The following is a 16879-nucleotide window of genomic DNA, read 5'->3' as shown; positions in this document are numbered from 1 at the left end:
ACATACACGCAGGAATACACACTGTCCTGAGGCTGGGGACCTCCAAGGCTGTCTCCTGAATGACGCAGGGGAGACAAGGGAAAAGAGACAGACACCCCTACTCTAGCAGATGGCGAAGCCCCCACCCTGAAGGCAAGCCCTGTTGGGAAGCAGGAGAGAGTAGAATACCAGGCTGGAGGTACAGGACCAATAACCCCCAATCCAGAGTTCCCCCAAATCCCTCCAGGCCATGATGGGGAGAAAGAGGGCTCCTGTACAAAAGACAGCTCATTCCCACCAGCAGTCCTGCCCACCCCATGCCCCTACTCCCACAAAAGACCTCTTGCTCTCCGCTAGATAATCAGAGGCTGGGGCAGGGGAGGGCCATCACCTGTCCCCTTATAGAGGGCTTAGAAGCCATAATGGAAACCAGAATGGACTGCATACCTGCAGGACAGTTACTGAGCTCTGTCCCCATATCTGCAAAGCGGAGCTGAAAATATTCTCCCTGAGGCACCATGGCAGGGAATGAGGTTTGCCAGGGTCCACTTCACGGGATGCCCAGTACCCTCGCTGCTGCATGTCACTCCCCTCCCTCTTCTTGGAAGAGGGCCATAAGATTCAAGAAAATCCAGCAGCTCCTGCCACTGTGTCCTCTTTGGAGAGCAGAAAATGGCCAGACACTCAACAACCCCTGGGAGCCAGGCCTGGGCTGAGCACGAAGATCCAAAGAGGAAAGAAACCCCATCCTGTCTCAATGGGGTCAGTGGCCCTATCTGCCCCCTGACTCTGCCCCAGGAGCCCTGTCCCAAAACAAGATCCCCTTGCTGGCTAAGACTTCAGGGAAGCAATCCTGGAACTCGGAGGAGCAAAGTTCACCTCAAGGCAGCTACTCTCATGCAGCCGACTGTGGCAAAGTCCACGGTGTCCCTGTTCACAGAAACCAGGCAGCCCCTGACCAAACCTCTGGCGCCAAGAAGCCACTCTGCCAGATCCCAGGCCACAGAGGAAGGTCACCTCAGCTCTCCCTTTCCCACCTGCAACCTCCTCTACAGAAACCCACTCTACAGAAAGGCAAACAGAGACTGGTGGACACAGAAGCCCTGCAAGGATCCCTCTCAGTTGGGCTACCTGGGCCAGCCCAGTCCTTCCAAGGCTCTGGAAGTGGGTGTGGAGAGCTCCAGGTCACTGCGCCTACACCTGGCACCTTGCCTTTTGAACTCCAGGCTGCCTGGGGTGGAATGACTCAGGGTTGGAGTATGAGATCTTCTCCTCCTTTCCTGTTGCCCAGAGTTATAGTTTTTCCTCTCCACCAGGGGCAGCATCAGCTCTACCCTGTCCAGGTTACCAACCCAGGCTAATGGCTTAAAGGTGTGGATCTTTCCTGAATCTCCACCAATATTATTATTATTCCTTATACCCCAGATGCCCCACCCCCATCCCACAAGATCCCAGATCTGTAAGTGGAAGTGGGGGATTAGGGAGGGCTATGACCCATCTTTGGCACTAATAAGAGTGCGTAAATAAAAAATACTTTTTGCATGGGCTGGGGTTGTGGCTAGGTGGTAGAATGCTTGCCTAGCATGTGTGAGGCACTGGGTTCAATTCTCAGTTCCACAGATAAATAAGCGAATAAAATAAAGGTCCATCAACATCTTTAAAAAAAATTTTTTTAAATAAATAATTTTTGCAAATACACCAGCAGAAAGAACTTTGGATGTGAATTCCAACTTTGGCTAAAAGCAAAGGGGCAAGCCACATCAACTATCTGAGCCTCTGTTTATAGATTCATTATTCCCGGGAACAATCACTGATGTTTGGTGAGGCAGCTACATATTCTGAGCCCAGAACACTACAGTAAGCAGGAGCTATTATAAATGAATGATTGCAAGGTGATCATGGGGTAACTAAGCTTTGGCTAGGAAACTGAAACAAGGACTTTTGCCTCTTCGAGGGTGGAGGGAGAGCTCTGATAACCAGCGGCAGGGAGCCCACCCTAAAGGGGGATTCCAGAGGAAGTGGCAGCAGATCAATTCTCTAACCTTCCTGAATGTCTCCACCTGTTTTCAGAAGCCAGGGGAAGCAAGCCAGTCTTGGGAGAGGGACATAGCAAGATACTTGACAATACAGATACCCAGATATAAAGTAGGTATACAAAGTAGGTGTTCAATAAATATTTGTTGAATGAATGAGCAAATGAGGTCACCCTATTTCTCCCCCAGTTCTAATCCCAGAAATCCTCTGGGGAAACAAATCCCGACCTCCTTCCTCAAACACTGTCATCAGCAATACATGTTTATCCAGCATTCAGAGCACCCTGGGTAATGCAGGTTGGGGGCAGGGTGGCCTTCAGAGGTGACAAAGCCCTTACCCACCTATGCCTTTGGCAGATAAGGCTCAAGGAGAAAAGACTTAACACCAAGGACACAGCTTGTGTTTTAGCCATTTGGTGTGCTACATGTCACCAGAGACTGTAGTGAACCAGGCCAATCTAAGTTGACTGACCATTATTGGGAAAGGGAAGCGTTGGGTAGTTGGTTAGTAACAATGCCTGTGGGACTGAACATTTCTCACTCCCAAGTCTCAGCAGCATTCTCCAGGTGCCTGAAGGAAGCTGGTTCTCCAGGTACCTTTTCTTACTGGAGGGGGTAGGGAAGAATAAGTCTGAATATTTCAGGCCTCTGACTCAGTGCAGGAGGAAAGGAGGACAAGGTCTTTCCAGAGCTACTTCCTTTAGGGACAGTTCTCAAAACAGGGAGGAATCACCCCATCCTAATTTCCACAGCAACCCCCTCCAGAACATCCTCTTCCAGCTGGGACTCAAGAACTACTAGGGAGGGTCCCTTGCAGTATCCCTGCCTCCTCCCCTGACACACAGCACTAAAGGACTTTTTATATTTCTGGTACTGGGGATTGAGCTCAGGAGTACTCTAACACTGAGAAATATCCCCAATCATTTTTATTTTTTATTTCGAGGCAGGGTCTTTCTAAGATGTCCAAACTGACCTTGAACTTGCAATCTCCTGCCTTAGTCTCCTGAGTAGTTGGGATTATAGGCATGTGTCACTGCAAGGGGCACTGATGGTCTTTATAAGGCAAGTGAGTGTAGGGCTAGACAGAAAAGGTAGGGAGGGGACTGTTATGGTGGCCAGCACTTGTAATCAGCCTATAATCCTAGCTATTTGCAAGGCTGAGACAGGAGGATCACAAATTCAAGGCCAGCCTTAGCAACTTAAGGAAACCCTGTCTCAAAATACAAAATAAAGGGGTTGGGGTTGTGGCTCAGTGGTAGAGCACTTGCCTTAGCATGTGTGAGGCCCTGGGTTAGATTCTCAGCACCACATATAAATAAATAAAGGTCCACCAACAACTAATAAAGTATTTTTTAAAAAATACAAAATAAAAAGGGCTGAGGATGTAGCTTCTACTTACTGCAGTGTTCTGGGATCACTGGCAAAGCATCCCTATGTTCAATTCCAGTATCATGTGGGGGGAAAACGCTCCTTCCAGAAACTAGTGAACTGCCCACCTCCAAGGTTACAACATAGTCATACTCACACACCCTATAAATGGGGAATACTGAGGCCCTGAGCCATTCATTAAGCTGGTGGGAGCAGACCTAGAACCAGGACCAAGTCTTCCAACTCCCAGGCTAGCAATCCTTTCATCCTATATTGCCTCTGAAGGTGAGCACTGTCTCCTCCCAATTCATCACTGTGGACAGGAAGAGGAGTCCAGAAAACTGCAGATGCAGGGGCCAAAATCCCTGCCATCAGGGAGGTCAAAATCCATGTGCAAGGTCAGATAAGTTGTCAAGGGAATGTTTCCTCATCTAGAAGCTCCAGGCTCATGTCCTGCCCTCCAGAGACTGACCCAATCATCCAGCAGATCAGCACCTTCTCTCTTGCCCACAATATCCTCTCCTCCTGCCAGTCAAGCACTGAAGGGGTAAGGAAACAGCAGCAGTCCTCTAAGTCCCTTCCCTACAAGAGCAAGTTCAAATGTGTTTCAGAATCTCTAACCCCACCGCTTCCTCCTGACTCAGGGGCCAAAGGTCACTGAGGAATGGCAACCCCAAGGGGGCAGGGAGAGACAAACTATCCAATGAACTAACCTGTCCCAAACAAAACCTGCACCTTTCTTGTATGTAGTTCCCCCCACCCCACTCCTGAAGGTTAGGATAGAAAAGAGGAACTATTTAGACTTGGAGCCACCTTGGGATGGTGGAGGAGGGGACTGAGGCCTTTCTTCCAGACCACGGAGGGGACTCAAGGAAGAGCAGGCTTACCTTAGGATCTTAAGAGCTTAACAAGAGGGCAGGATCCTACCCCAAACTGTGCTGGAAACACCCAGTTCTGCTCTCCACCCCCCTCTAAAAGTATAATGGCAACCAGATGAACGAGTCCAGCTTGGGCGGGGGGTGGGGGGGGGAGGGGGACGCCTAAGGGCCCCAGGGACGGCGAATTTCCAGAAGGCCACCCTCCCCTCCCCCCCAAACACCTCCCCCTTTTCTCGGCTTCCCCAGAACTCAACCAACCCCACCCTCCATTGGAGAAACCTGCTTTGAAAAGTTAGCTCTTTGTTCTACAAGCCGATCTTCAGACAGAGCACAATTTCAAGAGATCTCTGCGAAGAGTCCCCCACCCACCCAACCCTAGCACCCGACCCCGCCCGGTTCGGGCTGCACTGCCCAGCATCAGGAGTTGGCTTGTAATTCGAGGTGGGGGCTGGGAAGATGTGAAGGAGGACTGGCTGGTCCTTTAACCACAGAACCACCAAGGGGGGGGGGGGGGCTCCAGGTCGTTCCAAAAAGGGGTTCTCGAGGCAGGGCTCGGGTCCTCACCCGAAGCCCCCTTCCCAGAGGCGACCTTCGCCAGGCGATCGTCCGCGCTGGGGGCCTCCAGGCCAGGAAGCCGGGCCGGGGGTGGCCAGAGCAGCAGGTTTCGCCGGCCCCCGGCCGCCGCCCCGCCCCCGCCGCCCCCTCCCCCCAGTGCCCCGCGCTTCCGCGTACTTGGCGCTCGGCGCGGCGGGGAGAGGGAGCGGCCGTCTGCTCTCACTCTCCTGGCCCTGGGGGGCGGGACTGCACCTCTAACCTTCCCCGCACACACACACCCCGGGCCTGGCTTCCTTGTGTTGTCCCAGCCCCTGGTCACAGAGACCACCCTTCTCCAGCAGTGGCTGCCCGCCTCGTCGTGGATCTCCCAGCTCCCAGACCCCAAGGGGTCCGTCCCCACACCCAATGACACCGCCCACCCTCCTTCCCTTCCCCAGGGATCGCGGGGATGAGGCGGCAAGACCCAGCCCCTCTCTCCTCCCCCTCCTCCGAGCTCGGGGTTGCCTAGACGCGTCTCCGAGTCCCGGAACTCACCTTATCCAGACAGTTCACCTTCTCCGTGGGGTACACGATCTTGCCGCACCGGGCACAGTTGGGGTTCATGGCTCCGGAAAAGACTGGGGCGGGGATGCCCGAGCTCAAGCACGTTCTCTCCCCCGGCGGGCTGGCGGGAGGCGGCAGCGGCTGCACTATACTGGCGGCGGCGACGGCGGCTGGAGCTGGGGAACTGGCCTCCGCCTCCGCCCTCCTTCCCCTAATAAACACAGCGGGGAGGAGGGGCTGCACCGGGGCGGGGACGCGCCTCGGGCGCGGACAGGGGCGCGCGCGACGAGGCGCGCTCCCCGGGCGACGTGGGGCTGCGCGGGGGCGGGTTCCGGGGCGGGCTGTGGGACCCGGGTGCTAGAGCCCCAGCTCTCCCAGGCAGACGGTGCGCTTTGCCCAGGGCCTTTCCCGCGCTGGAGGCGGTGTCGAGCCGAGCTGGCAGCAAATCTGGAGTGCCCAGGCTCCGAGGGACTGGCGAACCCTTTTCACCCGTCGAGGGCGGGGTTGGAACACTCCTGAACGCCCAAGCAGATTCTCCAGATTCAGGGACTTTCCTTCCTACCAGTGGGTGAACCTGCAGCCTGAACCGGAACCCCGCTTCCCCGCCCCCGCAGTTAGCTCCCTTCCCGCCCACGTCCTTTCCCACGTTTGTGGGGCGGAACCTGTCCTTTGCCACTAGACTCAGAGCCTCGGGATCGAGGCTAGATCTTCGTCTCCGCGCTTCTGCGGTGCAGCTTTCCCCGGGGTTCCTCGGATTCAGGCACCTTCTGCTTTCAACTTGGTCCCTTTCCTCCTTAATCCGTTTCTCCTTATTCTTAGTTCGTACCTGCCTAGCAGCTGCAACACTGTTTTAGCACCCAAAAGAGCCACCTCCAACCGCAGGAGCGGCACGGGGGTATAGCTCAGTGGTAGAGCATTTGACTGCAGATCAAGAGGTCCCTGGTTCAAATCCGGGTGCCCCCTTGGTGTCTTTTTCTCCTCTATGTAATAAGCATAATTCCTTTTTTCATTCTCAGTTCACATTTTTACGTTGTATCCTAGGTTATAAGAAAACAAAAACAGGGGCGGGGTGAGTCCCTTCCTCGTTTTCCAACCTTAGCCGAAAGCTTTCTGTTTTGCTTTGTGTCCACCGGAAGGTGGTGGTGTGGGTTGAGTGCACTATCAGATACAAAAGATGCACGTCCCCATACTGGCGCCAGAGGTGGGATTTCTGCTGCCACCACCACAGGTGTATCAGGCACTTCAGGACGCTGGGTTCGGGGTACAGGATGACTACCCCAGGTTGTCGTTCGTATCCGATGGGGGCAGGGGTGGGTCAAAGAGGGAAATCCACAGGCACAGCCCTTTCCAACTTCAACTTTTTCCTTTTTTCTTCTTTATTTTATATTATTATTTTTATTGTTGTTTGTTTTGTTCGACTTCATTACCATTGGACATGGACATGTTGTGTTCACCCTTCCCTATTGCTCATGACAGAGAGAGACTGAAGACATTTCAGGAACAGTAAAATGACCAATACATGCCTATCCGTTTACTTTAATGTACGAAAATTAAGTTACCCCGTTGCAAACCATAGAAATGAATGCACGCAGCAAAATTATCCTGAGGGCTTGTTTCTGATTCTTAGAGCTGGAATGGGACCCAGAGAATTAGCTTTTCCAGTAATTTTCCAGGTGATGCTGGTGATACTGGTTCCCCGAACACACTTTGAGGAACAGTGGACTCATACTACCGGTTATCTAGTTTCAAATTCTAAAGATGTGAACAGATATCTGCTGGCTGTGTGACCATGTCATTGTGTGGTTGGAGAAAAGTGATAAGTTTGAGGGAGAATCAAGGGCATCCCTTCCACTAGGTTTTGCCCCAAAAAAGGAAAAAATAAGGGAGACAAGCAGAGGCATGTTGCTTGAGTCAGGGGGAAACTGTGATATTTTAAATCCGGAATCTGATTGTGTCATCCCTAGGGACCTAGGGAAATACTTGGGCACATTTTTCCCCCAGTTCCCATTACAACGAGCTGCTGGGCTGGACATGGAGATAAGTAAGAGCCATGGTGCAAAACCCAGGCTGCAGAAATAGCTAACCAGCATTTCTCCCCTTTCCCAGACACCAACCCCTGAACATGGCACCTGTAGATTATCAAGCCAAGGCCCTGCCTTTGTGCTAATATAAAGAAGGGAAGTTACTCACTTTCAACCTGTCATCTCTGTACTATGACCCCTTAAACTTGGCCAGAATATAAGCTTTCTGAACCTGGATTCATCCTTAGTCTTTTCAACCAGGGTATGAACTAGGCAAAATAATACTGCTCTGACCCTAACATGCCTTTTTTTTTATTTTTTAAAACCCCAAATCAAATTATAATTAACAATAATCAGTGGGTTAGTGAACAATTTCTAAGATGATAATAACTCATTGCCTTGCCTCTACCTATTGAGGGTGCAGGTGGGCTTTTTATCACATAGTCAGGGTCGAAGACTCAAACCTACTAAACCCACCTCTGTGTTGCTGCTAGTTCTTGGACACCAGGAACCAGGGGGGAAAATTATGCTAGTGGAAGAATCAAAGGACATTTTTCAGAAGTTTTGAATCCAGAAATCCCCTAGTGACTGGTTATCTGAGTCACCTGTGAAAAATAGTAAAGTACTAGCAAGGGGGCACCCGGATTTGAACCGGGGACCTCTTGATCTGCAGTCAAATGCTCTACCACTGAGCTATACCCCCTCTGCTGGTAAGTGCCTCTGAATTCTTTTTACTTGGACTATCAAGTTTTCATGCTGAAAGTCACTTATCTATCCAAAATTAAGACATTTTTGCTAAATGACATTGAATTTACCAATGAGAGAGGCATAAATGAAAAAAAAAAAAACATGTTTGAAAACATGTAAACGTAGTTTTTTTTCTGGGCTCAGTTCTTTGTTCATAACACCACTCATTTCTTTCCCCTCACAAGTCAGAGAATAACCTCTTGCAAAACTGGAGAGGGAAACTTTTCCCATGGTCTCTCTAAAAGGAATACAAATAATAACTAAAAAGACACCTCCACTGAGGCCTTCTGGGTGTACAAGCTGTTGGTTCCCCACTTTTTTTTTTCTTTTTTTTTTTTTTTATGGAGCACTCACTGTGCAGAACAAACTTTCAACAGAAAGATACGGAGTTTCTAACTCACTGAAGTTTACAATCTACTGGGGACAGACTGGAAATAAACACAAGTGAATAAACAAGGAAATAGAGCAGTGATAAAGGAAATTATTGAAATAAAGACCAAAATGTAATTAAGAAGGTACTGGGGTTATTTCAAGTTGGACAGCCATGGAAGGCTTTTTTCTCCCCTTTTCTTGAGGAGTGAACCCAGTGCCTTAGGCACACATGCTAGGGAAGGACTTTTACCAATAAACTACCTTCCTAGCTCCATGGAATCCCCCCCCCCTTTTTTTTAAATATATATATTTTTAGTTATACATGAATGCAATATCTTTATTTTGTTTATTTATTTTTAGATGGTGCTGAGGATCAAAACTAGTGCCTCACACATGTGAGCACTCTACCACTGAGCCACAACCCCAGCCCCACAGAAGGCCTTTTTGAGCAGATAAATTGGCAGTTCAAACCTGAATAACATGTAGAAAGCAGCCATTTGGCAATCTATGGGGGAAAGGTACTGAAGGTGAAGGAAATGGCTACTACAACATCCCTGAGACTTGAGGAAGTTGGACCACGGTAGAGCAATTTGAGAGAGCTCGAAAAATAGCCAGGGGTGAGTGACCCAGGTTTGTAATTCCAGCAACTCAGAAGACTGAGGCAAGAGGATCACAAGATCCTGGGCCAGCCCCAGAAATTTAGCAAGATCCTGTCTCAAAATAAGCACATCACGGAGGAACTGAGTGGTAGAGCAAATCTGATCACCTCACGGCGAGAAGCACAAGAGAGAGGAACAAGCTCGGGTCTCACAATCCCCCTTATGGGCACATCCCCAGTGACCCAAAGACATCCCAGTAGGTCTCACTACCTCTCAATAGTTCCACTCTGGGAAGAAACTGTTAACATATGGGCCTTTGGGGGGACTTTTAAGATCCATATTATAGCAATATCAATTATTTGGAAGCTAATTTTTAAATGTTGTCTTTTTCTGTTTTCACTGTTGGAGATCAACCAAACCTCTTGTTTCAGGTTCATGTGACTGTGAGGTTAAGAAAACATTGCAGAGTAGACTGACAGGATGGAGACCCAGGGAAGAGCTGCTGGGGATATACCTCTGTAATAAAGCATCCCTGGGTTCAATTCCTAGTACCAACAACAACAAAGAGAGAGAGAGAGAGAGAGAGAGACAGAGACAGAAACACCAAGTTTTTGTGGGCCTTGTTGGTCAATTAAGTTTGGATTTTATATGAAATGACAGTGTAGCTCAGTGGTGGAATGCTTGCTTAGCATGCACTGGAGACCCTGGATTCACTCCTTAGCATTGGGAGGAAAAAAAAGAGTAGATCTCATGTTAGGTGTTCTTACCACATTAAAAAAGAGATAGTGGGTAGACATTGAGAGACCAGTTAGGAATCTATTGCAATGATGTAGGTGAAAGATGGTGACAAGGTCTTAGACTTTGGTGTATGAGTTTCCTGTTGTTGCTGTAACAAATCACCACGATTTATTTGCTTAGCACAGCACAGATTTATTATCTTACAGTTCTGGAGGTCAAAATTTAAAAAATTAGGGTTGGGGATATAGTTCAGTGGTAGAGCATGTGGCTAGTATGCACAAGTCCCTGGCTTTGATTCCCACTACCACCAAAAATAAATAAATTCCAAAATCAATTTCACTGGGCTAAAAATCAGAACGTTATCATGTCTCCATTACTTCTGGAAGCTCTAAGTCCCTTGACACTTCCAGCTTCTAGAGGCTGCTACATTTGTTGGTTCATAGCCCATTCCTCAATGGCATCAACCAGCAGCATGGCATCCTCTCCCCCTGTGCCATCCTTACACCTCTCTGACTGACCTTTTTGCTTCCTCCTTATAAGGACCACTGTAATTACTTTGAGCTCACCTGGATAATCCAGGGTAATCTCCTCATCTCAAGATCTTTGATTTAATCACATCTGCAAGTCACACATTCACAAGTGGGTTCACAAGGTACTTGAGATAGGGACATATTTGGAGGGCTGTTATTTATTCTACCATAATTTGGAACAGCAGAGGTGGAAAAATATACAGGCATGCAGATTGCTCCTGGCAAGGCAGCCTTATCATTTACTGTAGTTGGATGGCTCATGAAGGATGAGAGAAAGAATCAAGAATGATCGGTATTTTTTTATCTTTTACTATCTAGGGTAGTCATGTGTTTTCCTCAAATTAAAAAATTTTTAAAGGGGGAAAAGTAGCCAGATGAATGAGAAGTTGTGGTCCATTTGTGTGCAATGTGTCAAAATGCATTCTACTGTTATTTATAACTAATTAGAACAAATTTTGAAATTTTTTAAAAAGAGGGAAAAGGATAAATGTAGGGAAAAAAAATCAAGAGTTTTTTTTGTTTGTTTGTTTGTTTTTTTAAGGTGAGGATGTAGCTCAGTGGTAGTGTCACCAGAGGAGGCCTCAGGAATTTCCAGAGTGGGGGAATCTCAACTCAGGATTAGTGGTGTTCTTGACATACATTATAGAACTAATTTTAATACTCTGTTTTGCTGGGCACGGTGGTACATGCCTGTAATCCCAGTGGCTGGGGAGGCTGAGGCAGGAGGATCGCGAGTTCAAAGGCCAGCATCAGCAATTTAGCAAAGCTCTAAGCAACTCAGTGAGACCCTGTCTCTAATTAAAAATAAATAAATTTTAAAAAAGGTTGGGGGTGTGGCACAGTGGTTAGGTGCCCCTGAATTCAATCCCCAGTACCAAAGAAAAACAAACAAAAAAGAATGTGTTGGGTCAGTCAGAGATGGACAGAGATTTATTTAGCAAAGCAGAGACACATTCAAGGAAGAATGCACTCTATCACAAGAGTGAGATGCAATTTGGGGGCTGAGACTCTTCTTTTAAAGGAAACTTGATACCAGGTATGGTGGCTGTAATTTCAGTTGCTCAGAATGCTGAGGCAAGAGTATTACAAGTTTGGGGTCAGCCTGGGACAACTTAGTAAGGACCTAAGTAACTTAGTGAGAACCTGTCTCAAAATAAAAAATAGCTTAGTGATAGAAAATCCCTGGGTTTGGGCTGGGGATGTGGCTTAGCGGTAGAACGCTCACTCGCCTAGCACATGCGAGGCCCTAGGTTCCATCCTCAGCACCACATAAAAATAAATAAATGAAGATATTGTATCCAACCAAAAAATAAATATTAAAAAAAGAAAAGAAAGAAAAAAAAAGAAGAAAGAAAATCTCTGGGTTCAAGCCCAAATACTACAAATAAATGAAAAAAGAAAACTTGGTTGGGTATGGGAAGGCATGTGGGAATATCAGTCTGGTGGTCTGTCCTCAAGATCTTTAGGTTGACATGGTCTCCATTATCTGCTGTAGATAATGTTGGAAAGATTTTTAAATATATTATGTCTGCTTTGCTTGATCTTTTTATTTTGTGGGCTAATTATCAGTACAGAAAGGTAATTTTCATAAGTGAGTGAATTTATGGGAACTCTAAGATTTACTGATTTCTCAGAAATTTGGGCATGACAGGCCTGGGAGAAGAATGAACTTGAGGAATGACAGGCATGGAAAGGTATGCACAATTTCAAGTCAAAATTGTATTTCCTGCAGGGCATGGTCATGCACGCCTGTAATCTCAGCAACTCAGGAGGCTGAGGCAGGAGGATCACAAATTCCAGGCTGGCCTCAGCAACTCTGCAAGGCCCTAAGCAATTTAGCAAGAATCTGTCTCAAAATAAAAATAATTTTTAAAGAGTCTGGGGATGGGCTGGGGATGTGGCTCAAGCGGTAGCGCGCTCGCCTGGCGTGTGTGCGGCCTGGGTTCGATCCTCAGCACCATATCCAAACAAAGATGTTGTGTCTGCCGAAAACTAAAAAATAAATACTAAAATTCTTTCTCTCTTTAAAAAAAAAAAAAAGAGTCTGGGGATGTAGCTCAGTGGCCCAGCTCCCCTGAGTTAAATACCTAGTACTAAAAAATACAAATAAAAAAATAGATAAAATTGCATTTTTTTGTTCTTCCTTTTGTCTCTTTTCTACTCCCCGCCCCCATCTTACCCCAGTAGTATGTGATGTCCTGGATTAAATCACCAGCACCAGAAAATCAGTTTGTTTTTAATGTTCTTGTACAGAAAGTAATAAAGTACAGCCCCTGATCTTTATAGATTCCACACGCTAGTATCACAGTTACCTTTATTTTCTTGCAGTGCTAGGGACTGAGCAGAGGACTTCCCACAAAGTGAGGCAAATATGCTACCATTGAGCTACACCTTTGGCCAAGGTACCCAGTAGACATTTAAGAGAAGAGGAATATGCAGCTGGAGCTCCAGTAACCAGTGTTTATGGGAAAGATTCAGGTTGGAAGTAGAAATTTGGGGGTTGTCAGTGGATTGATGATACTTGTGGAAAGAGGTAGTTATCTCAGATGTGTTGGAATTGGTTCAAACTAGCATGGGAAAAACCAGTGGCTAAAATTTCAGGATATTTTAAAAGTTTGATTTCAATTTGGTAACTTGAAATCAGCAGGGGTGTATATATGCACCACTGGAATTGGCAAACACTAAGACTCAGGTCCCCCAGAGTCAGTTGGTAGGCATTTATCAGCACACTACTGTTTCCTCCAAAAAGAGGCAAGCTGTTCAGCTGAATGAGAGAGGAGGAGAGAGAAAATGTGGGGAGTTTGTGACAGGAGAACGTTCATGAGATGATCATTTAGGAGCGTGAAAAAGTAAACATATTTGAGCAGTGGGTCAGAATGCTAAGCAGAGTCTGTTTGAGACTGGTGGAGTGACATAAACTTGTGTGCTTTTCTTCTACAAATGTCATCTGCTTGGGTAGGTGCAATATTGATGCAATCCCATGGTTGAATTTAATTAGGTTGTGGGTTGGTAGGGGAGTACAACCTGAGGCTTACAGTGAACCAGTCACAATGCCCAGTACTTTGGGGAATGCAAAAAAGAATGCAAAAAGATGCCTTCCTCAAGAGACACATTGTGTACCCAGCAACCCAGGAGGCTGAGGCAGGAGGATTACAAGTTCAAAGCCAGCCTCAGCAATGTAGCGAGACCCTGTCTCAAAATAAAAAAATTAAAAGGGCTAAAAGGGCTGAGGAAATATATGGCTCAGTGATTTAGTGCCCCTAGGTTCAATCTCTGGAATAATAATAATAATAGAAAGAAAAGAAAAGAAATACACCATTTGGTTGGAGAAATAAAGATACATATGCTAAGCAAACAAGCACCCAAGCCCATCATGGTGGCACATGCCTATAATCTTGGCAATTTGGGAGGCTGAGGCAGGGGGATGAAGGGTTCAAAGTCAGCTTCAGCAATTTATTGATGTCCTAAGTCCCTTAAAGGGCCAGGGATGTGACTCCAAGGTTAAACACTCCTGGATTCAATCCTTAGTACCAAAAGAAAAGAAAAGAAAATACCCAAAAGTAAAAAAAAAAAAAAAAAAAAAAAATGCAGAAAGCAGAACTTGGGCTTGGGTACTTGTTTGCTTGGCATATGTATCTTTATTTCTCCAACCAAACGGTGTATCCAAGTAGTTGATAATGAGAGAAATGAGAGTAGCTCAGTGGTAGAGTGCCTGCCTCCCTAGCCTGCTGGAGAAACTAAGTTGTAGACTTTCTTTTGCAGTACTAGGAATTGAAATCAGGGGTGCTGTACCACTGAGTTAAATCCCCAGTCCTCTTTTTATTTTATTTTATTTTATTTTGAGACAGTGTCTCTTTAAGCTGCTAGAGCTACCTTGAACTTGAAATCCTCCTGCCTCAGCCTCCTAAGTAGCTTGGGATCACAGGTGTGTACCACCATCAGGCCAAAGTCATAGACTTCTTAAAAACTGAAGTGAGAAAGAAGAAATGGGCAATCACCGTTGCAAAGAATTAAAAATTTTCCTATCTTGAATAAAATTTGATGTTTGAAGGAGCCAGCGGAGGGGGATTGATGAAAAATGCTGAAGAGAATGGAGAAAATGGGGACAAGTCTGCCTGGGAGCAGAGAGGGTCTAGGAAGGACAGGGAAACACTCCCTCTTGTGAGCACAGCTTTGGGCTGGGTATTCAATACAGTTGAGGCTGCAGGCAGGGAGGAGAGAAATTAGACTTGAAGAATCCTCAGAAGTCGGAGGTAGAAAAAGCAGTAGTGATGGAAGAGAGGCATCCTATGGCATGTACCCATGGGACTTTCAAACCTTCAAACCTGAATAGGATTCAACTTTCTCCTCTTTGGCTTGGGTCAGGCTTGCCTTTGCAAACTTCTCTTCGTTCTTTGGTATCACCCCAGAAAACCTAACAGAGTGTATCATAGATACTAAAATATCTCAATCGCTGGTTAGTAAACACTGCATTTAAGATATAAGCTCCTCCTTTGCAGCAGAGGGGGTATAGCTCAGGGGTAGAGCATTTGACTGCAGATCAAGAGGTCCCTGGTTCAAATCCAGGTACCCCCTAGTACCTTCACTTTTAAAATTGAAGGCGAGACCAAGAATATACTTCATATTCTAGTGGTGAGAAAAACATGGGGACATTAATTACATATGTGATAGCATTGGGAGGACCTTCCTCTGAATCAGTGGTTTGTGGATTATGCCATGGAGACCCTCAGATATCTGTGAGATACTTTCAGTGCAGAAAAAGTGGGTTATTCTCACATTAAGAGTAACATTACTTACCTGTTATTCTCTTTAGTCCATGAGAAAACAAAGTAACTTCCCAGAGGCTACATGGTATACATCACAATAGATTAGATGTTGAAATAAGGAAAAATAAAAACAACAACAAAAACCCTATTTTTCATTAAGCCAGATGTTAAAGGGATTTTAAAAAATAAATAAATAAATAAAACAAAGCCACTCTTGTTACTGTATCATTTGTCTTTGGGAAAATACAATTATTTTTCATTTTTAAAGTGTCTAAAGTGTTATTTAAAAGCAGGACAAGGTGGTATACAACTGTAATTCCAGCAATTTAGGAGGCTGAGGCAGGAGATTTGCAAAATCCTTTTCTCTGCACTGAAATCCACTTTTTTCTTCACTAAAAGGGTCTCACAGTCATCTGATGGTCTCCATATGGGAATTCACCAGCCATTGGTTCAGAGGATACTCTTCTCAATATTATCACATTGTAGCTAATTTTCTTGCCCGGTCTAGGTAATTTAGCAAGACCTTGTCTCAAAATAAATAAGAAGGGCTTGGGATATAGCTCAGTGGTGGAGCACTTGCCTAGCCTTCACTGAGGCCCTTGGTTATTATAATCCCCAGTACTGCAAACAAACAAACAAAAAACTTTTTCCTAAAAAAAGAAACTAAGTAGAATAGTTTGGGGGTATGGCTGAGTGGTAGAGTGCTTACTTATCATGTACAAGGCCCTGAGCCTAATCCATAGATTTAATATCCAGTAACAGGGCTGGAGTTATGGCTCAGTGGTAGAGTGCTTGCCTAGCATGTGTGAGGTACTGGGTTCAAACCTCACATAAAAATAAACAAACAAAATAAAGGCATTGTGTCCATGTGCAACAATTAAAAAAAATATATCTAGTAACAGACACACATATAAAGAGATTTTTTTTCTTTTCTTTCTTTTTTTTTTTTGTTTTGTTTTGGTAATGGGTATTGAACCCAGAGGCACTCAACCACTTTTTTTTGTTTGTTTGTTTTTTGAGACCTCACAATTTTTTAAATTTTGCCTCCCCACTTCCTGATCACTCAGTCTGCTCTTTTTTCAGGTCTCACTACGTTTCTTAGGACCTCACTAAATTGCTGAAGCTGGCCTTGATTTCACAATCCTCCTGTGCTGCTGGGAGTGTAGGCATGCACCACTATGCCCAACTCTTGAAAACATCTTGATTCTTTAACAGTCCATATTTTGTTGCCTTTGCATCCAAAACACATCCACAGTTAGACTACATTACATTGCCTCTACTGATACTATTGTAATCCAAGCCAACATCCCTTCTCTCCTGGGCCATAGCTCCCTAAGAGGTCTCCTATGTTCTGAGGTATAGTTAGATCCTGTCCCTCTTCTGCTTAAAATCAGGCAATAGTTTCCCATTTCACTCAGGAAGTGCCACAATTTGACACTGGTGTACAAAGCAGCACATGATTCGTTTCTAGATTATTTATTTATTTATTTATTTTATCAGAGATTGAACTCAGGGGTGCTTAACCACTGAGCCACATCCCCAGCCCTTTTTTAAATTTTATTTAGAGACAGTGTCTCACTGAGTTGCTTAAAGCCTCACTAAATTGCTGAGGTTGGCTTTGAACTCATGATCCTCCTGCCTTAGGCTACTGAGCCCTGCTCTAGGATTTTTGTTTTTCAAAAATGCTTTATTATTTTTAATTTATTTCATTACTGTTGACCTTTTCTTCTACTATTCTCCTGTCACTCAC

General features: G+C 45.8%; 1 protein-coding gene and 3 non-coding genes across 4 annotated transcripts in view; 2 read left to right on the top strand and 2 right to left on the bottom strand.

Moving 5' to 3' along the window:
* Nucleotides 1-5591, bottom strand: part of Lasp1 (LIM and SH3 protein 1) — a 39154-nt gene extending 33563 nt beyond the window's left edge. The window contains exon 1 of the mRNA XM_027924592.2: nucleotides 5348-5591. Coding sequence (XP_027780393.1) covers nucleotides 5348-5416 — 69 coding nt within the window. The 5' untranslated portion in view covers nucleotides 5417-5591. The remainder of the gene's footprint in view (nucleotides 1-5347) is intronic.
* Nucleotides 5592-6247: 656 nt separating this feature from the next.
* Trnac-gca (transfer RNA cysteine (anticodon GCA)) lies at nucleotides 6248-6319 on the top strand. Its single transcript has one exon. It is a non-coding gene; the product is annotated as a tRNA-Cys (tRNA).
* A 1689-nt stretch (nucleotides 6320-8008) lies between these two features.
* On the bottom strand, nucleotides 8009-8080 carry Trnac-gca (transfer RNA cysteine (anticodon GCA)). Its single transcript has one exon. It is a non-coding gene; the product is annotated as a tRNA-Cys (tRNA).
* A 6786-nt stretch (nucleotides 8081-14866) lies between these two features.
* Nucleotides 14867-14938, top strand: Trnac-gca (transfer RNA cysteine (anticodon GCA)). The gene has a single exon. It is a non-coding gene; the product is annotated as a tRNA-Cys (tRNA).
* The last annotated feature ends 1941 nt before the right edge of the window (nucleotides 14939-16879 follow it).

Source organism: Marmota flaviventris, chromosome 17 (assembly GCF_047511675.1).
Source record: "Marmota flaviventris isolate mMarFla1 chromosome 17, mMarFla1.hap1, whole genome shotgun sequence".
NCBI classification, from domain to species: Eukaryota; Metazoa; Chordata; class Mammalia; order Rodentia; family Sciuridae; genus Marmota; species Marmota flaviventris.
This window is presented reverse-complemented; position numbering and strand designations above follow the sequence as displayed.